This window comes from Corvus hawaiiensis, chromosome 6 (genome assembly GCF_020740725.1).
Source record: "Corvus hawaiiensis isolate bCorHaw1 chromosome 6, bCorHaw1.pri.cur, whole genome shotgun sequence".
Taxonomy (NCBI): Eukaryota; Metazoa; Chordata; class Aves; order Passeriformes; family Corvidae; genus Corvus; species Corvus hawaiiensis.
The window spans coordinates 34,704,734-34,726,339 of record NC_063218.1 but is presented as its reverse complement, the minus strand read 5'-3'; the positions used below and the strand labels follow the sequence as shown (position 1 = coordinate 34,726,339).

Genomic DNA, 21,606 nt, shown 5'->3' with positions numbered 1-21,606 from the left:
CTATATTTATTCGCTCAATGATGTTCTGGGAGATTCTTAAAAAGTCTGAAAGAACTGTGGGTCGTAGGAACTTCTGGTTGTCACACAGACACCCACACCCACACCTGAGTTTGGAGTGGTATTTAAATCATAGAAGATTGGAATACTTTAAAAAACCCCAAAATTAAAAATTAGAATATGGAAACTAGCACAGGTCACACAGAGCTCAATTTATTCTGTTAATAAATTACTGCCAACGACTAATGACTTAGGATCTGATGACCTTTCCCTAAAGCAACTCTTGATAACAGAGGAGAAGGGATTTTCCACTTCAGTACAGATTGGATTGCATCCAAGGAATTTCAGAGCTCTTTGCTTTGAAGGAGCAAGCACCCCATGGAGCTGTTACAAAAATGGAAGGCAGGAACTGAGTGGACAGTGTTTTGCATGTAATCTCTGGAGGAAAAAACTGTCCCAAAAAGTTCCCATCCCTGAAGAACATTTTTGCCCTTCTCTGTCCACACACACTAAGTGTAGAGCAGCATTTGAAATGCAAGGTCCCTTCCTAGTAAACTGCATGGACTTTTTTTTCTTTGCACTTAATGTTAGGTATATGAAAAGCTGAAATAAACCTACAGGAAATTGAATTTGTTCTTTTAGGGCTTATATGACAGATATGGGTTTTAGGCCACCTTAACTGTGCTCCCCTGTATGTGCTCTGCAGTATTTCACCCTTACAAGTATAGTAACTGAAGGGAATGGCAGATCCTTCCTGTCTTTCTGATGGTTGTAACTGCAGTTATCAAAACAAGAGAGATTATAAATGACACAGTTGTGTACACAATTATGACCCAGTTAGTCTCAATGAAGAATGAACTCTCCAGTGTTAAAGCAAGAACACTGTAAGTGGGAACCCCCCTGGGTTGAACAGCAGTGATGTTTTCTGCAGGGATGGATCCTCACCAGAAGCAACCAGTTTGTGGTTAGATTTTTGTCACTACTTTCTCCTCCCACACACAGAACAGAGGAAAACAGTGGTTATTCCACTTTCCCTTCATTCTTTCTTTCCCATTCTGAAGCTTGTGATGGAAGGGAATTTGATCCCATGATGACTAGATGCCTGAAACCAGGCAACTGGAATGATTGTGTTCATACTGGATGGAGACTGAAGAGCCAGGACTGTCTGCTGGAGGAAATTTTGTCATTGGAGAAACTAGGCTGCATTTTTCACTACATAGGCACTAGAGTAGTTTTACTAAGTATAAACAGTGTAATAATGTATAATGGGCAGTTCCAAATACAATTAATTACCAAAGGACACTTACGCTTAAATGACTTGTTTATTGTACCATGGAAAAGATGAGCTACTGCAGTAATCTAAGGCTGGCACGATTTTACTAGGAGCCTGGGCAAAGAGCAAGTGGTTGTAGAAATTCTCACACCTCACTAGTCAAAGGGAAACTTTCTCATACTTCTCTGTTGAAACAGAATACAACTGAATTATGTATGGGATAAATGAAAACTGAGTCAACTGAACATTTAAGAATCATAACATGAAGTCTTGCTCCTTCTGAACCTGTCTTTAGTGTGCACTAGGAAAGCTTCACAACTCTACATCACAACTACTAAGATATACAGAGCATAAAAATATGACTTTGCAGGCTTTCTGATTTGCGTTTGTTTGTTTGTTTTTCTGAATTACATATAAAAGTGTGTGTGTCCTTAAATATTTCTAAAGAGGAGGTGCCAAATTTAGGTAATAAAATATTCAGTACAGGGACTCAAAAAATAATCTGTTGCTGTTGCTTGAAAAACTCTGCATGAGCTACTGGAATTCCTTAGCGTCTGTGACCCTGTTAGCCTGCACACATGTGGTTAGTTTCCATTGTATTCAATGGAGTGATCAAAGAAAAGTGACATGATTGTCTGGTTACTTAGTTTGGTTTTTGTTAATATAGAAGAAATTACATTGGCTGTCTCATTCATGCCTTCTCAATGGTTGCAAAACCCTGAATGCTGACAGTGTTAGCTGGCAGCATTTGATCTGGGAGCCGTGTGCATTTCATTTATGACATCTCTTTTCACCATCCACAATCTTTTTATGGAGCGTCCTTTGAGCAGGAAGAAAAATGTATTTTCATGAGAGTTAAAAGTGTTTTGCTGCTTCATGTTGTAGTCTTTATTGCAAATGTCCCAAAACTCAAGCTCAAACTGAACAAAGAATGATTAGTAGCATATTTAAATAGAATTATTTGTTGAGCAGTGGCAGATGAAACTGCTGGTACATTTGGTAATGACTGGCAATATCACATGGAGCCTTTCATATAACTGAGCAGAGGGTAACCAAGTAGCAGCTGAGCTGGTCTAGTCTTCTTGGTTTCAATATTGGTTTTGAAATTGCAAATTTTTTTTAAGAAGGTGGTTTGGGGTTCTTTTCACTATAATGCTTTTTAACCGCTAGAGCATGGTGTTAATTGCTTATATTTCTCTTTTTAGGCAATGATGAACAAGTTATACTCCATGATGTTGAAAGGTAAATACCCAGTTTGTGTTTCAACTGCTTCAAGAACTCCTTTGATGTCAACTCACTGGAGGCATTTTCTGTTTTAAATTAATGGTTTAGGAGAAGAACAGTGCTTTAATACTGAAATTTGCTTTTTATTTATCTAAATTCATAACTGGAATGAAGTATTCCCCATCACCCCATTTTCTTTTCAGCACTTGGGTTCTGTATTATTTTGACCTTAGTAAAGAGAATGATTTTTAAATATATATGCTCTCCTGCAGGCAGCATAGTAGATTCTGAGTAGATTATTCTGGCACATATGCAACTGTTGGCACATACAGACTTCGTGTTTTTCAACAGACTCACCTGACTTGTGTTTAAGATGGCTAGTGCTTGGCCTACCTAACTTCCTTTTAAAACTTTGGATGCAGCTGCCTGATTCTCCACACTAACATAAAGCATATTGGTTTTGATACTTACTTTCTACCAAAACTGCAAAACAGTTGGGAATTAGGCTTTGTGGTGCTACATCAAGATTTAGCTGTTAGTCAAAGTGTAATTAATACAGCAGTGGTAAAATATTGAATTGGACTTCTCTAGATATCAGGTCCATTGAGCTTACTGCTTTTGAAGTAAAAAAAAAATTTAAAATTTTGGTCTGTGCTAATTACTTCTGCAGATTTAAGCATTGACCATTCATTTAACTTGAACTCAAGAAAATAAAGAAAAAGCAGGAAGAGATATATGTAAGAACAGAGAAATATAAAACCTTACATTTCTTTGAGTTTCCTGAATAACATAATCGGGACATATTTCTTGATGTGTTTGTCCAGAGCCTTTTGCATTGAATTGTTCAGTGTATATCTGCCTTCCACTGTACCTTATGTCTGCTTCTTGCATAAATCTTACATGCAAGCTGGGCCAAAGTAACTTCGTCTTCTGTTCTGATGCTTTCTCAGGAATACCATGTTGTTTAGTGTTTGGGGAGTTTTTGTTTTGGTTTTAACATTTTAGGCCTTTTTGGGAGGGGTGTTTTGTTTGTTTTTGGTTTTTTTGGGGGGAGGAGGGTTGGTTTTGGGAGAGTTTTTTGTTTAGTGTTCTGTTTTTCTTGTTTTAATTAAATATGGAAATGTCAATTTTAGATGCTGGTGTTTATTGTGTTCTGACTTTTTAAGCTTCTACAAGATCTTTGTCATTTTATCTTTTGTATGTAACACATTTTTTCCTTCTATGTCTTGTTGAGATGTTTTAACAAGTCTTTTTGATATGTGCATATTTTTAATGTGCTTTTGTTATCAGGTTTTTATCTTTTTAGGTATGCTAAGTCCAGTTGTAATCCATACAGAATTCTTTCCTCCATTTTGTGTGATCTTCTAAAAGAAACCTTAGTAGTCTGACACACCAAATTCTGATTGATTTCTGTGGAAAGTTAATCTCTTTTTAGTGATAACAATAGGTCTGTCAACTCCTTTTTTGTAACTTTAAATGGCTTTTTCTGTAACTGCTTTCCCCCCCACCTTTTTTATTAATGGTCCCTGAGACAGAGTTAGTATATCTGCCATTATGAACATCATTTGCCATGTGAGCAAAATTTTATGTGGGATCTCTTTGGTGGAGCTTCCATGGCATATAGGGCTTGTATACAAAGTTTATTCCCTAAAGAAATAAAGGGGCTTTTAAAAAGAAATAAAACAGTCCCAGGATCTTCTGATTTAGTATTTCAGCTTTTGGCCTCTCTATACCCCTATTTCCAGCTTTTTAGATGATCTAAAACATTGGGAAAAGAATAGAGAATGTGCTTTTTCTTTTTTTAGAAAAAAAAATGAAATGGCTGAAATCTAGGTATAGTTTTAGGGGGATTATTTTTATTTTGTTGGTTTTTTTGCCATTCTTTCTACATGGAAAAATGTAGGTCTGGTCTATCCTGAAAAACAAAGAAAGCTTACTGAAAAAGCCATCTGGAAAGCTGCTCTTATGTGAGCTTCAACTGAACTTTTGAACAAAACAGAAGCCTGTATTAAAGAATGAACTTCTGTCTTGTTTCCTTTTTACATTAAGAAGTAAAAATTGATTCCAGAGGTCGCAAGGCTTCTTCCTCTTTTCCATTACATCTTCCCAAACTTAATCTAATACAACATGTGTTCCATAGCATCTTGCAGTATCTGAAGTTTTTAATGTTTGGGTTTTAGTTTGAGAGATTTTTTTCCTCATAGCATGAAGTCACTGTACGTGGGCATTTTGTTTGTTTTTTACTCTAATTAAACACAAGGGTCTTCTTACGAAATTACAGAAAATTTGTCGTTAAGTATTACTAGGTAGATAAAATGGTAAATATTTTGCTTTATAAAACAATAGCAAAAGAAGGAAGAATAATAATGTTGTGTCTGTTTTCCAGCACGGAGACCTTGGACGTGTTTGCCCATGAAGATGCAGTGTATGGCCTTTCAGTGAGCCCAGTAAATGACAACATCTTTGCTAGTTCATCAGATGATGGCCGGGTTCTTATTTGGGACATCCGAGAGTCTTCCCATGGAGGTAAGATCTCTAGAAGGAAAAGATAGTTCATTTGGGAAGAATTCATGCAAGGCAAGGAGGAGAAAAGTTATGTTCATCTGGGATAATTGAGACAGTGAGTCTTGGAGAAAGGTGAGAGTGAGGCAAAATTCTTTTGGCCGGTGATTGGCAAGCCCTGGTCTTTACAGTTCTGTGTTACTGTGTTAAATGACTTTATAAAGTACCAGCATATAGCGCAGACTAGCACAGAACTTGGTATGAATAGGTTTTAACTAGAGTAAAGGGGCAGTGGAGGGAATGTTTTTTCAATGAGAACATCTTGCCAAACTTGCAAGCAATTGGGAATATGTTTTTGGGTTTTTTTCTATAGCCTAGGGTGGGAAAAAAATATGTTTAGAAAGCTGTTATTTTGATTTGAATAGTTTCCAAAGCTATTTATATACTTCCTGTGACCCTGATACACTTATACATAATGTTTTCTGCTTGTATGGAAACTTAGAGCCTTTATGTGATAAAAGGGAAGTTGAATTATTACTTCAATCTTTCTTTTCTGAAACAGAGCTGAATACTGTTGATTTATGTAACAAACCTGCAGCTTCTCAAAACACTAACCTGTGTTTTTACAGCTGCGGTTTTGACACTGAGGAATCTCAGTTTAAAACTGTAGTTACATAAATTTGAGAGGAATGCCTTAATAATTGAATTTCAGTACATGAGTACTCAAGTAATACTTAAGTAAATGAATCTTCAAGTTTACCTAATCCTAAAGAGCACTAAGCAATCTGCAAGATACAGAATATGGTTGCCTTCATTCATAGCTAAAATAAACGTTCATCTTTTTTTGTAAGCTGTTAAAATGCAATTACCAGTAGCTTCTACTGGTCTTACAGGAAAATTATTCATGGCACTGAAATCCAGATCAATGTATTTTGTACACATTTGTTGTTGGGTCAAAGCTGATGTTTTAAATGAATTATCTTATTCCATGCCTAGTGAATTTCATCACTCTTCTAGACTGCAATTCTGTCCCTTTTTGACTTGGAAATGAAAGCTGAAACAAGACATACTTTATAGTCTCACAGGAGTTTTTAAAGCCCTCTAGCATCCTGAGGGCTTTAATGAACATGAGTAACCAGAGATAGGTCTTTCTTGACAAGCCTCACCAGAATACTCAGAATAGATTGCTCATTGATACCCTCCCTACCTCAGGCATATTGCCTTTGTATAAGTATAAATAAAAATTTTACATACTAGCACAGCACAATTTTGTGCATTTCTCTGGCACAATCATATTACCCCTTATCTCTTTTCCATGTAGAAATTTTATTAAACATTCTGAAAAACAATGTACACTCTTCATATGTGTGTATTGCCGACTTTAATAAAAATATCTACATCGTGTCTTTTATATCTTTGAGGAACTCATTAATAACACCCCTCTTGCTCCTAAGTCCCTTATAAGTCCCTTACAGCACAGTGAACTATTGTCTTCCCTTTAGACAGTTTCTTATCCCATGCACCTCCCTTTGCTAATCCCAACTGCCTGCAACTAAACTTGATACTATACCATATGTGAATTTAGTCCTCATTACATCTACCACTTTTCCCTTGCATAAAAAGTCAGTAACTTTATTAAAGAAGAGATTCAATCACTCTGTAGAGAATATTTTACTTTCGTAAAATCCAAACGGAACTTCATCCCTGTTTATATGTTTTCATAATATCCAAATGATAAGACTAGACACTGAATATGGTTTACAAATTGAAAATGGTGAAATGTTGCTTTATTGCTTTCTCCTGAACTCTCCACCATAAAGATCTATCTCTGTTAGGAGAATTACCTGTTGCTGACAGTGGATGTCAACAGTCAGGATGACTAGGTATTTAAATGCATCTGTATGAAGCTGCTTAGCATCATAAGATAATGTCCAATCTGATCTGAGTTTCTGAAATTATATGAAATTAAGTTTGTCCTTCTTTGTTGTAGTTAAACTTTGTTACTGCTTTTACTGTTGCTGAGGCTTTGAATGAGATTGCTGCATCAGTGAAAATGGTGTGAAGACATGTTGTCTGTAGTAATTTTGGGCTTTTTGGAGTCATGTTTTAGGTTCTCTGAATTTAGAAAAAAAGGGTTTTTCCACGCTTATACAGTAGTCCTGAGTCAGCATTTATATGTGAGCCCTGCCAATGTTTACTGCAATGTAATGCTTGTCACAGGGGCAATGCCCTTTTCTGCAATGGTGTTTTCATGGGAATAGGCACTACGCCTGCTAGTGTGAGTGTAGTTAGTTACCCTGAGTGGCCAGCTTGTTAAAGTCTTTCAAATAATCTCCTAGTTTAAAATAGTGTATTAAAAGAAGCAGAGGAACCATCTCTTTCTCCCTGTCTTTCACTGCTGAGTGATTTATGCAGTGATTTTTATAAACCTACTTACAATTTTTATTAAAGATGGTGTTGAGCTGCTCCCTCCAGAAACATGTTCATACTCCGGTGTATAAGAGCTACAATTGTGAATGGGCATAAAGAACAATAGAAAAGTAATCCCCCTACTTTTCATTGAAATGACTTAGTGCCTCATTAGTTTAAGTCTTGTAATCTCTCTCCTGAAAGGCAACTTTTGATATCTTAGAAAACTGTGGTGCCAATCTATTTATAATAAAGGTGAGAAGGAAAGCACCGGTAATTCGCAACAATTATTTGACTAAAGAAATATACACAAATTTAAAGTTTCTTTCAAAACACAGCTCCTTTATTTGGCAATCTGGTGTTTGTCTCTCCACTCAGCTAATGCAGGCCTTTGCTTCTCAGTGGGGGCTGCCATTTTGATAACACAGCCTTTTATGCCCCAGCAGGATTCTGATTTGATGATGCAAATATAGAAGGTCAGTTTTGGTGTTTGTTTGGAGCTGCTGGCAGACCAACAGCAATTTCTAAAGCCTTTGGGCAGACTGGCAGAACAAAAGTTGGCTTCTTTTCTTCTTTTTACCTCTGACTCCTATGACAATGAATAGCACCGTGGAGCATCATCTGCGGTCAGAGACCTTTGTTTTCATCACTGCTAAAAAAATGCTAAAAAGGAAAGTCCCTGTATGAAAAAACTTATAATAGAGCATGAGAGGAGGATACAGATGAGGCAAGACAAGTAAATGTTAATTCTCTCTCATTTGCTTGATAGGCAGTCATTTCATAAGGTATTTGGAATTTGAGAGGGTTGCCTGCTTAACCATGTTTTATATGTGGTAATGAGGGATATGAGGAAAGAAAATTCCATACCTTTGGAGGTGCCTGTGGGACTACAGGTGCTGCACATGGTGGCTTGGATCGGGGCAGTAACTGTCTCCCAAGCACATGAGCAACACAGGAGTTGCTCCAAAGTAAATGGTGAATGGGAAAATCTGGCATAATCCCTGACTCAAAATAGGGATTGATTCTGGTTGATTGAAAGAGTGGCAGCATGCCACAAAAGATACAAACAAGGAAGAGAATTAGACTGTGCCTAAAGCTGTAAAGCTCACAGAAACAGAGAGAAGGTAACAGAGTCAAGGCTTTTCCCCACTCTTCATGAAGACAGTATTATGATGTAATGAATAAGGCAGAGTAGCAGTCCAAACACAGTCTTATGAGAGGGAAGGAGTCTGAATGAGCATGTTTTCTACTCTGTGTGTGAACAGGAAGAGCTGTTAACGTTTTTTTTATGCAAGAGGAACACCTTACTTGTCTGTTTGTACAGCACTTAAGAAGGTAGGCTTCTTTTCCCTTTAGCAGCTTTCTTTGAGCTGAGTTTCGTACAAACTTATTTCATTTCTCGTGATATTATTCTCCTTTACAAGAAATTGCTGCTACATTTATGGTTTGGGTAATCAGCAGTGGCTGTGAAAGCTCTCAGGCATATATTACTAGGAAGATTTCAGAAGCGCCTCCATGTATAGTCCTTACCAGATAATCATTTGGTCGTGAACCTTGAGAGATTCAAATATTTGATCTTTGAATAGCTAGTTTTAAACTCTGATAACCTTCCATAAAGAAAATGGTGTCTTGAAATTCAGTATGTGTCCTTTTCCATACTTAGACAGAATTAATGTACACGTGGGTGGATTTTAAAGCTCCAGGTTTTATATTGCTTTGGATGTGTCAGCTTTAGAAATGGTTTGAACATGTCTCCATATCTTCAGATCTTGTTATGCTGTTTCCATATTCAGCTGCCAAACTCCTTGCATCAAACAGTTGTATGCATTGTTTGTTCTTACGTCTGAAATTTTAACTTTTTCAACAGAGCCCTTCTGCTTGGCACACTACCCATCAGCCTTTCACAGTGTGATGTTTAATCCAGTAGAACCCAGATTACTGGCTACTGCCAACTCTAAGGAAGGTGTGGGACTCTGGGATATTCGTAAACCTCAGAGGTATGATCTGGCTGTCCTTGTTTTATGCTGTGTTATTTCTTTCCCTTGGGAAGTGATGGCATGCTGCTTTGTTGTTTTTGTTTTTTTAAGTCAGAATATATGGTAGTAAGAAAAGATGCAGAACAAAATTAATCACAATGTTGGTAATCAATTATTTTACATAATTAATGTTCTTCTTCATACTTACAATCTAATTTGATTTAAAATGGGACTAGATCTTCAGTGTTAAGGTAATTTTTTTCGAAGCCTGCCTGGCCTCACCACTGCAGATTAACTTGGATTGCTGTGTCACGTTCTCATCATTATATTTAGCACTGTCTTGCTACTACTGAAAGAAGCTGTGATGGGCACTGCCTGGTTTACAGTTTGTTTTTCCTGCCCAGCTCAGTTTTCAGTGGCTGACTGGAGACTGTGGTCAAGGCAGCTCTTTACTCAGTGCTTATGAGTTTTACATGACTTCCTGACTGATACAGACATCTGTATAATCATTTCACTGTATAATGTGCTTCCAGATTCACATAGAGTTAAAAACAAATGAAGAGAATTAGGTTGCAGCTTGAAATATGGTTAGACTGGGTTCTAAAGTGGATGTATGCAATGTCTGATACCAGACTTTGGCATGCATGAGAGATTAAGCTTTTTCAGTCTTTCAGATTTTGAATGTTCATTTTTTCATCATAATGGGCTGGGGTGGGTTAAATCTGGCTGGATGCCAGCTGTGACATAAATGAATGCAGGTGTTAAATCTGCTTTCAGCTACCATTTTTCTGGGACAGCCATTAGCTCTCCTCCTTGGCTTAAACAGAAATGTACCCAAAACATGGTGAGAATGGTATGTTTGGCTTAGGAAGAAAAAATGGCTCTAAAGCACTCTGTTGCCACTGCAGTTTTTTTCCCCATGAAACTCTCAGGAAAAGGACTCTTCAGAATGATCTGTGTCCTACTAATGGGCTGCCAAAGCCAGAGTTTCTCATATTTAAATAAATTAGGCTGGATTTTTGTCTTTTTAAAGTAACAGAACATTTGCCAAAACTTCTACTTGTCTCTGTAGATCTAATTTGCTAATCTAGAAAGCTGGAACTTGTTTTTTAATGTATTTGTGGCCAATTCACTTTGCCTTATGAGGAAAAAAAAAATTATTTATTTTTAGATCAGTTAAGATACAATCCTTCCTCCACTGAGGAAGTATAAGGCAGAATTTACACTTCCATCTGTGTGTTTTAGTTTGTTACAGTCTCTTCTGGGGAAAATACACTTAATTATCAGGGGGAAAAATAGCTTTTGTTAAAGATAAAGTAATCCACATAAAGCTGTGAGTACTTGTGATAGACTGCATAAACCTGAAGTTGGTATGTGCGTGAGTTTGTGAATATTTTCTGTGTTCTTATTAATAATAAAGGATGCTATAGTTGCAGGTAAGATGTGTGCCAAAAGCATTTTAGTTGAGGAATTCTACTGGCAGAATGGGTTAAACAGCCCTGAATTTCTCCATAATCAAGGGATAAACAGGAAGCTGCCTGTGTAAGCACACCACTAGCACAGCAAAGAAGGGCTACTGCATCAGATGCTTTCCTCATTGTCAAAAAAGTCTGCTGATGGTGGAAATCCTTGCTTCCCTACATGTTTGTAGCTCTCTTTTATGCTGTCATCGGTATCCAAGAAAATGTAATAGTTCCTGAAGTGTAGGAAGTATGAGGGAATAGAGGTTTTTGAGGGACATGATTTAGAAGTACCTGTTTGATTGTTGAATCCTTGCTGGGATTGTTGAATAGCACAATATATAAATAACTACAGTAAAAAATTGCTAGATCTGTCTATTTCTTCCCTAATCTGCATTTTTATTTACATTGCTGCACATGATGTTCACCTGCGAGGGATTTTTATGCCTTAAACCATCAAGAGAAATTTCTCCTTTGCTTTGGTATTGATGTAGTCCATCATAACTCTGTGGCCAACAACTTGCGGAAGTTTTTCAGTCCTATCATTCCACCTGTGGTGCTAGTAGAAAGTACTAGATCAGGTAAACTTTGGCTGTTTTGTCACATTGTGTGGTAGTGGGATTTTGATTAGAAATTGAGTGGGTAGAAAAAGGGGGAGAAGTATAGATACTTTTAAACGTTTGCTGTGGATGGCCAAAATTTTAACTTCCAGTGGGTTAAGCTGGACCGCAGCACTCTTCCAACAAGGGACAGGTGAAATGGTTACAAGTAGTTAATAATTTACTGCTGATATAACACTTCCTGTAAAACTCACTTCCCCAGCTGCTGTCAGTTCTCAGATGGAGGCAGAGTGAGATGATGCAGGCACTACTTGGTTTTCTTCATAACTGGAGGCTGCTCTGGGGAATCCTGCTGCTGCTCATCTGCAAAATCCAGCAAGTGAAAAGCTTGGAACTCTGAAGACTAGCTATTTGTGGCCAGTAGCAGTACTATAGTTAGCAATATCTTAGTGTAACATGTATGGCAGCTAACAGCACTGGTGTGGTAAGACTTTTTACAGATATAGGTGAGGTTTGATAAAACCAACAGGATTTGGCTGGTCTTCACTCATTTGAAGGGGATCAGGCTTGATGCTGACTTTCTGGTTTTAATCAGCAGAGGCTCCACAGATGAAGTATAGTTTTTCTTTGTTCGGCTTGATAATGGACTAAGAAAAGGGGAGATTTGCTGTTAACTTCTAAACTTGTATGTCAGTCAGTGGAATATGGCTAATTGTGTAGTTTTAAACTAATAGCTCTACATTTTGAAAATGTTGACTAGAACAGTGATGTCCTTGTAGGATAGAGAATTCAGATATAGATTCCACTGCTTGTCAGGAACAAATGAGCTGCATCTACTTATTTATCCAGAAAATCTGAGGATTTTTACAGCAAAGTATTTTTCTCCAAAATACATGGCTCTTCTCCAATTGGATTGTGGGAGAATTTGTCTCAGCTTGCTGTTGCATGCCTCCAGCCAGGAAAGTCGGTTTTGTCCACTTCTTTAGACAGGCAACGTTAAACGCCCCTAAAATTTTTAAATTGAATTATTTTAGGGCTAGAAAAAAAGTCCTGATTATGAGTAGATTTTATTCATATGCTGTGGAATTGGTTAACTTCCTAATGGAAAGCTGGGAGTGCTTTATACTTGGCTACAGTGAAGGAGGTAATTGAAAAGCCAGCATTTCTTGGCATGCATGGACAAATTTAGAGACAGTTGCACAGCTCTGAATTGTGGAAAGTTTAGCTCACTTCAAATAATCATAATTTGATTAGTCTTGCTGACTGAGTCAGGATACAGAGGCGGATTCATTTTGCTTTTTCCCAAAGTTCATTCACAGCTTGATATCTCTTCTGTCTCAGATTTAGTGCAGCAATTGAGATTCTCTCCTTCTACCCCAGTATACTAATAAGATCTGGATGTGGTGGGTTGGCTCCTCAAAAATAGCGTATTAAGTGCTATAAATATAGGACTAATATAAGTCTATGATTATAAGTTGACTAGTGATTCTGGAAATCTTATTTTTTTATTTTTAGGATGTGTAAGTATTTCTATTCCTTCAGGTGGACGTTAAACTGAAACCATCTGTATTGTTTCTTTTTTAAAAACAGGGCATTGAAAAGCTTTAAATGTGGTTTTGATTGAGGAGGCTGCTGTAAGGCTTTCACGCCACTAGATGGGGTCTGGAAGCTGAGCCTTTTTTAAAGAAAATTTTAAAAGGGAGGTCGGTGCTTCTTAAACTATTTACAATAAAATATATATTACAAGTATTGTTACAGAATTGCTGGGGGCAACTCAGCAAGCTAGAGTACATATATATTGCAAGCAAAGACTGTGTTACTTCAGCTATTTTTAGGTACTCATGTTCTCCCTCCTCTTTTTCCATGCAGCTCCATGATCATCTCCTTCTTTTTACTGAAATAAGAAGACTACTTTTTCCCCTAAGAAAATATTATCATTATCCCCTTAATGCTTTCTTTTCCTATGTTCCCCCTGACCCACCACTTACATCAACTTATGTGGAAGTTTTTGAGATCAAAATTATATTTCTTTGTCATATTAATGACCATCACACATTTTTAAACTGATCTTCATGATGCAAAAAGGCTGTTCACAGAAGTGTGTTCTGCTTGTGATAGGAGCATTGAACCTGTACTTTATGCATACTGAGATCCATTGGTGTGTCCAGTTCAGGGGTTAAAATGCTACGTCTTGTGTCATAAATACATATCTTGGGATATTTTATGGGAGTCTGGGAGGGCTTAGCTAAAAACTACCAGGCCCTCATTCCTATGTCTGTTGCATAGTTATGTGTTTGACCTGTTTTTTGAACCAACTCATCATGTTTAGAAGTTAGAAAACTAAGCAGGAAAGGCTTTATAGCTTTCTTATGCCCTAGCAAGTTGAACTTGGTTCAAGGCAGGTCCAGTGGCAACTGTAAACCATGGAGAAGAGAGAATAAGACCTGTGAGGCTGAGAGGGGAACATAAGAAGGAAACATGTCCTCATTTGAGAAGCAGTGAACATGTGTTCAGCTATTTGTGGCATTCTGCTCATTCTGTTTTACTTGATTTGGTTTCTTTTGCTACACTAACCTTCCTCTTTTTTGCCTCCTCAGCATGTTCTTTACAAGCTTTTTACAAAGTAGAAGTGAAATGTGACCAAAGCTGGGGATGATTTACCTTCCAAGGATGCATGTTTCATAAGAATAAACTATAAGCAGAGTTTTTATTTTTTTCATTTGACTTTTTGTGTTCCTGGAGTAAAACACTGTTCCAGGACCCCAGACTTTAGTTTTGGGATCTGGAAACACATTTGTCCCCCTAATTCAAGTACTAGATTCAACTCTGAGTGAGGTAGAAATGCTTACACACAATAGGCCTTTTTTAAGATTCTTCTGAATGTTCAGGAGATTTGTGCTGTCTGCATAGTTACAAGTCAGTGTACTCAAAAAGCCCAATGATGAGTTAAAAAAATCCTTGAGCAACAGGGCAAGCCTGGTATTCTTTGGTGGTTGTAACCCTTATGGCATATTTTAAAAGCTAATTTGACCATACAAATCATAATAAGACCAAGTTTAAAGGAATGTCAGTTTTGGTGTTTTCCATCAAGTCTTTACAGATAAATCCAAAAGGAACATTAATTCAACTTTGATTTCTTTCTTTATCTTGGCTGACAACTAAGTGCAGTTCAGAGCCCACTAAAACAAACTTTTTTAGCTCATATTAAATGAATATTTGTGTCTCAAAAAACACCAATCAAGAAGGCTTTCTTAGTGTACTCCAAGCTAACATTACATTTGCCTCCTGGACTAAGAATTTGGAGGAAGCAAACTCCCAAACAAGGAATTACTGCTATTAGATGTCAGTGAATCATCTCGTGATTAGCTCATTAAATAGTAAGCAAAATATAGAGATATAGAAATTTCTTCCCTGTAGTAAACTAATTAGATTCAGGGGGATCTTGAGAGAGGACTCTTCTTAGCAGGTTTATGAATGTTCAGGCATGTCGATCTTGCCAATGTGTGGAGGACTTTGAAGGTGTGGCTGCACTGTACTGCTGGTCTTGAACTGACTCTTTTCTAAAGTCTTTGTCTTGAACAGAGCTTTTCTGCCAAGTACTAATTACGAGGTGTTCAGCTTAGTCATTGTGCTGCAAGTAAACACAATCCAATTCTTCAAACAATCTATCTATTAAATCCATAACTTCTGGTCCACATGTATTGGAAATCACAGGTACTTTTGAAAATCCAGTTCTTGGCTCCTGATTGCTTTGACTTGTAGTTTCTCTTATTTTGTTTAGTTCCCAGCCTTTCAAAGACCTGATGAGTATTACTTTTTTGGTTTTGTATCAGAGGTCTGATAGCAAGAGGAAAACACTGTTGGACATAGAAATCTTGCAGGTGGTGTATGTTAGATTGACATGTAGTTGGAAAAGCTCAGTTTGAGGTTTATGAGGCCTCTCTCAGTATGAAAATAGAAGTGGTAGCTGCCAGAACTACAGGAAATTTGAGAACAGTTCTTCACAGTGTAGTTAGATGCATGTCAAATAAACCAGCTTTGTAAGAGAGGGCTGAGTATTACCTCTGAATTAAGGCATGGTTAATTCTGTTAGAGTTTATTTTTGATGAGTGGATGTGCCAGGCAAAGGGAGGAAAGGCAGATGATGAGTATTTGCAACTCCATCTGTACCACAGGTGATATTCGTAAACTGTCGCATAGAGAGGACTTCAGAAAATCTGTGTGGTGATGTTAAAGGTGTTCTAAGGTCATAAACACTGCATTCTAACTGAGTTCAAGTCCATAGATTGAGGTCTCCCATGGTTGCCAGTTTTAGTTTCTAGGGTCATGCCTTTAAGCTAGTTGATCCTTAAAGATCATACCATAAAAACAGAGATGGCAGTTATTTTCAGAGAAATGCTCATACATGTGCTGAGTTTTTATCCTTTCTAGCTTTCCTTCCTGGGCTCACTCTACAAAGTAACTGTTGCCTTTTTTTATCTGTGTGTTACCAAGATGTCCGGTATGCTGGATGACATACTGAGCTTCTGGAAGTGCAAGTGAGGGATCCAGTATTGTTGGTGATTGTGTTGGGGATATTAATTCAGGGGCCAGCCACAGGGTTTGCTTCTGACAGTGATTTACATATTTCCTATTACCGAGGTTCAGGGCTCTTTCCTTAAAAGCTAGTAATTTTCTTAATGTATAATCTGTAGATGTTACATAATGGCAGGAATAGTATGAGGATATTTAAGGTTTTACTTTGACTGTTTTGCATTTTGACTTTTCATGTGAAGGAAAGAAGCTTCTGATTGTCATCACTTCCAGCATGAATGCTTTGGGATTCCCAAAGCCCCTGCAGGTGGAAGAGTTCACTACATCATTGAATTGGCAATTACTGTTTAAATTATTTCAGTGCAATAGAAGTGTGCTGCACTTCTCTCTTTGGAGACCTTTGTCAGTCCTGCTCTGAGCAGAGCGCACTGTATTAAAGACTTCAGGAGAAATGCGTGTATCTTGGCAACCACTTGCTCATTGTCAGGCTCATCATTTCTTTCTCTTCCCTGTGGAATAATTTGTTGAGAATTTTGACTAACTTGGTGCTGCTAAAAGTAATCCATTTAGCTGGGTTACAGTATAACAAATTTTAAGTGCTATTTTGGAACTTACCAATATGGGTCAACCACACCACCTCAAATAGTTCAAATAACTATTTGTCTTCTCTTGCAGTTCAGGAAGTAGACCTCATCCCACACATGTACCATCCTCATCTGTTATGTTTCTGTGCTACTGAGGCAGCTCAACTGATCAGTTTCTCAGCCTAGAATTTGAAGATCTCCTAACCAGATCCGACTTGGCGTATTTGCCCCAAATTACTCAGAACCTAAATGTAGATACTTTCCCCCCTATTTGTCTTCCATTATTTCTCAAAAGTTCCCTTTAATGTGATAGAAAGATTATTGCTTAAGTTCATGGGGATTGAATTTTTCTGGGAATCTTTGGGATGTGTTGAAGAAACATTTGAATAGTAATGGCATCTGGGGGAGTAGTACTTTTCAGATGGCTTTTGGCTTTGATTTCCTTATTATAAACATAAATAAATCTCCAAAGTATTTGCCACAAATTTAGCCAAAATCAACGACTTTTTTAGGGTTAGAAATATCTGAGGTAGTTTCCTCTGCCTTTCCTTCTTTCTTCTCACTGAAGGAAAAAAGGAAGTACTTGCAAATGAGTCTTTTTTGACTTTGGGCAAAGAAAGATCGTGACAATCATTAAGGCTTTAGTCATGTTGATGACTTTCCTGCATATGAAGACTTTTTTTGTGGTTGCCACCTTCAGTCAGTTGATGTTTTTTTCTATTTTTTTTTTCTTTAAAGACAGGAGTGCAGCCTAAAGTTGTGAAATATGTAAATCAGTGAATTTATTGTTAAATATTTTTTATTCTGAAGCAATAATTTCTGTTGCTGGTGTGAGCATCAACTAATAGATAGTCTGGAAATACTTAAGTGTGCAAGTCTGCCAAATACTACCTGGTATTTAAGTGTGTGAAACAGGTGCTATAGTCTCTTTTTCCCACCCTTATGCCTTGTCCTTATTGTGGAATTTACTGGAATGGTACCGTAGGAAAGGCCCCCTCACTTATTTAATTTGTAGTCCTGCTTTATGCATGACCTTGTCAGCCCTCTTGGGATAGAGGGTTTAGCTTAGCTTTTTCTGTGTTTAGGCTAGTATCTTTCCTGTAGTAGAGTGTATTTAGAAAGATTTTTAACTTTCCTCTAGCATCCCTGGATTTGTTGATCAGACATACAACTGAATTTTGGAGAACTGAGATTCAAATTGTATAATAAAAAAGAGTGTTGTTAGTAGCTCAGCTTTTAATTCTTTGTTGTTCTCAGATAGGGCTACAGTCTTTCTTCTGTTCAGCCTCTCCTGTCTTGATTGCCCTCCATCATACGCAGGGGGATTTTCTGACTTGAAGATGAAACTTTTTCACACCTATCAGCATCCTCACATTAACAGGGACTTTAAGCTCAATACTATCCCTTTGCTCTGTGGGATCCAGCTTGCTCCTACAAGCAGAGGGGCTATTCGGGTTTTAGATTTTCAACACTGTGTGTAACTGTAAACAAGAAGTCAGGAAACCTGGTTTTGTTTCACAGTGTTGGTTAGGTCTGTTGGTTGACCTTTCTTGCCCTCGGTTTTTCCTGTACCAAGAAAAGGGAAAACTGCCTACTTCAAAAACCTCATGATGCTTAATCTTTTTGTTAGCTTTGAAATACTTTAGCACCCAGGTCTTTCTAAAGCAAGAATTTTAAGTGCCAAGTATTGTCCTTGTAATGCAAATTTTAAAATTGTAATGCCAAGTATTGTCCTTGTAATGCAATTTTAAAATAATCTGTTGTTCAAAAGAAGCTCAGATTGAATGGGTTTTTGTAGAGCACTTTCTTGAGGGAATAGGTCAGTAATCGTTGTAAGTCATGCCATAATCACCTCTATACCTCCATTTAATGTGGAGGGAATTAAAAGAGAAACTTTTTTGTTCAAAAAGAAAAAAAAAAAAGAAAAAAGAAAATTTAAAAAAATATTGGTGACTGAAATCAAAGGAGAGATCCTCTTAGTGCATTTACTAGGAGAATATCTGAAATATTAGTTTAATGCTATTGTAAGAGAAGGGAATTAGTCTTTGAAACATCAGTCCAGTGGAAACTGTGGTGGAACCAACCTGATGACTCCAAAGTTATGTCTGCAGTTGCATTCACTTAGCTTTATGAGAAAATTTATTTTCATCTTTTACCAACTACAGGCAAAAGCTTTATTACTTCAAGACTGGACTCTTCTACTGCAGGAGCATTTTGGATCTTGCGAATTTTCCTGACAAAAGAAAGGCCTACTTTCTTTTTGCTGCTGTTTTCTTTAGTTTCTGTTTGTGTGGTTTTTGTAAATCAAAAATTCATGCAGCTTCACTAGAGAAAAGAAGGGAAGTGAGTGTATATATTATCGGATAAAAGAACAAATCTATGGCTGATGTTACTCAGCTTTCCTAATGCAAGACAACAACTGCAGCACAGAAATGTGTAGGAAAAATGTATCATAGGACTGCAGTATTGACACATGACTGATTCTGCATAAGATATGAAAATGGATTCATTCTTCAAGAGGAATTGCCAACTTTTACACTCAGAATATTTTTCTGAGGTAACATTCTCTGGTATCCATGTTCTTTGTTTTATAACTACTTTGGTGAATGCTTGGTTTTGGGAACAGTTACTGTTCCTTCATTTGGCCTAAGGGTCATCTTCCAATGCCAAGTCTGGCTGTATCTGCATCTTCTTTATCTGGTTATCTAATGGAACCTACTCCTTTGTGTTTTGCTGTATTTAGCTGAGCAATGTTCTATGTCACAGTCTGTACTCCATCCTACAAGGTGCTATTTCTGAACAGGCTGAATAATGGACTCTGATCAGAGAATTTAGGGATTAGAAAAGGATGGAAATGATCAGGTGTTTCAGCTAGTTTGCTTGTGGCTGTTGGACAGTTGTTTTTTACATTGTGTTCTCTATTTTGGTTTTTTTTTAATCTGGCTAAATTTTGTTGTTGTTTGGTTGGGGGTTTTTGTTGTTTGTTCTTTTGTTCGTTTTTTTTCCTGAAAAACAAATTGTCTGCCTACTAGATCTCATTTATTACTTACATTACAGTAAGACCTACATGATTCAAGCAGAGAGTGAGAATAGGACACTCTTGTGCCTGCTGACTCTAGTGAGGGCAAGCCTAGGGCAGGAGAATATTTGGGAACAGGTCTCTAATAAGACCAAAACAAACCTTGGCTAGAGCTGGAGGAGTATGTGAAACATTCAACCAAAAGGGTGGTTTTTTTGCTTGTTGTCATTTGCTACTGTTCAGTCTTTTTAATGGCAGAGGTAAGCCTTAAATCCTGAAAGGATAAAAGTAATACAGATGAGGGGGAGAGTTTAGTATACTTTATGCCTCTGCTCTTGCCATCTTCCTCAAAGTACTGAAATTCTTGAGTTAAAAGGCAGAATACAGGAAAACATAATGCTTTTTGGAGAACTGCCTGAGATCACTGATGAAGCAACATTTTCATTCAGTGATTCAGTTAGGTCATAAGGGCCAAATCAGGCGAGCCTTTGCTGTTGCATTGTCGGGTTACTCTGGGTACATAAATGGTGATGTTTGATGTTTTTAATGCTCTAGTTTCTGAAGTCAGTTATCAGATAAGAATCTCACTTATTTAAAAAATTAAAATATTGCCCTCGTGGTTTGGAGGGCAATATTTTAATATTTGGAGCTTCTATTCCCCTTAGAGTTTGCCGTGCATGAAAGTTCATTAATGATGGTGAGATTCCATTTTGCATTAGTTTACATGTTTCTGACTCTAACAGTAAACAGCAAAGAAATGTCACGTTCTTGAACGTGCAGAATCTTCACCCTGAATTCTGTACTTTTCTTATCTTGGTGGATGGAGTTTATTTTAGTTGTACTTTCTTTTTGAAGGAAAACAAAGATGTTTAATTTTGCTAACAATACTCAGCCTTTATTTTATTTGGTTATTGTTCAGTGTCCAAGCAAATACCCCTTACTTTCTGGTAAGGATTCTAGGAGGCAGTTCTTGTAAAGGTAGTAAGATAATCAGAAGTAGTGATGATAGAATTTAGAAAAATGAACTTGTTTCTGAAAAATAATAAAATCTTGAGTATGGCTTGTATACCTTCTAACCTTAAGGCACTGATGGACTTCCTTCACTTTTGTTAACACTTACAATACTTGTAGTGAAATGCCATAAACTTTGACACAATTTATCTGCTTTTCAAAGAAAGTATCTTGAGATTTCTGAGACTCATAATCTACTTTAAAAAGGTCTGCATGATTATTGATATTGTGCTGACTTGTCTGTTACTGGTTAATTTAGCTCTAAGTGCTTCAGACTATATATGAATTGTGTCCTTTTAAACACACAATAATTTTCTTGCAAATAAACCCCCAAACTTTTCTGCAGTTTTCCAGGCCAAAATTTTGTTTGCCAAGTTTCATTCCAGTTCTTTTTTTGCACAGTTAGAAGTTCCTCAGTTTTGTGGTTACAGAATTGCTGACAAACACAGTTGTATGCAATGGTGTGTATTAGTTACAAGCATTCAGTTCATTCTTTCCTTTTAAGGTCATTGGTTCATTAACTTAGTCTCACTCACTGCAGTTTATGATACCAACCACTTTTCCCTTGCTCAATTCCTTTCTTTTTCCTCTTAAATGACACCCCTGTCCCAAGGACAGTGTCTATACTGCAATGCAGTGATACTGCTTCTTCCCTTACCCCACTAAGTGCCAGTAGAAACCGATTTATTTACATTAGTGGTGCTACTCGTGGATTCAAAGCCTTCCATTGTTTGGCTGAGCTGGTATTTAGTTAGCCCTTGCCTGCTGCCTGTGTGCAGCATATCCAGCTATGGAAATGACCGTATTGCATATAATCGTCCATTCTCTCCCTCCTCTGCCTCTCTCCAGCTCCAGCATATGTGTTTGGATTGCAATGTTCCATCTGTGGACTAAATATTTCTCTTTATCATACAATATGACTTTTTAAAAGACTCGAAGTGCATGTGTCTCTCTATATTGCTTCCAGAGCTGGTAGGCAACATCAGCATTCCACAGCTGTCTGGGTGAGCCAAATTTGGAAGCAGAGTAAATCCGAGTAGTCTGGTTTTGGATTCATA

At 37.3% G+C, this 21,606-nt stretch overlaps 1 protein-coding gene across 2 annotated transcripts in view; it reads left to right on the top strand.

Moving 5' to 3' along the window:
* DCAF5 (DDB1 and CUL4 associated factor 5) overlaps positions 1 to 21,606 on the top strand; it is a 70,906-nt gene that overhangs the window by 11,626 nt on the left and 37,674 nt on the right. For both annotated transcript variants that reach the window (XM_048307583.1, XM_048307584.1), the window contains exons 3-5: positions 2,476 to 2,512; positions 4,881 to 5,020; positions 9,273 to 9,402. In XM_048307583.1, the coding sequence (XP_048163540.1) occupies positions 2,476 to 2,512; positions 4,881 to 5,020; positions 9,273 to 9,402 (307 nt within the window). The remainder of the gene's footprint in view (positions 1 to 2,475; positions 2,513 to 4,880; positions 5,021 to 9,272; positions 9,403 to 21,606) is intronic.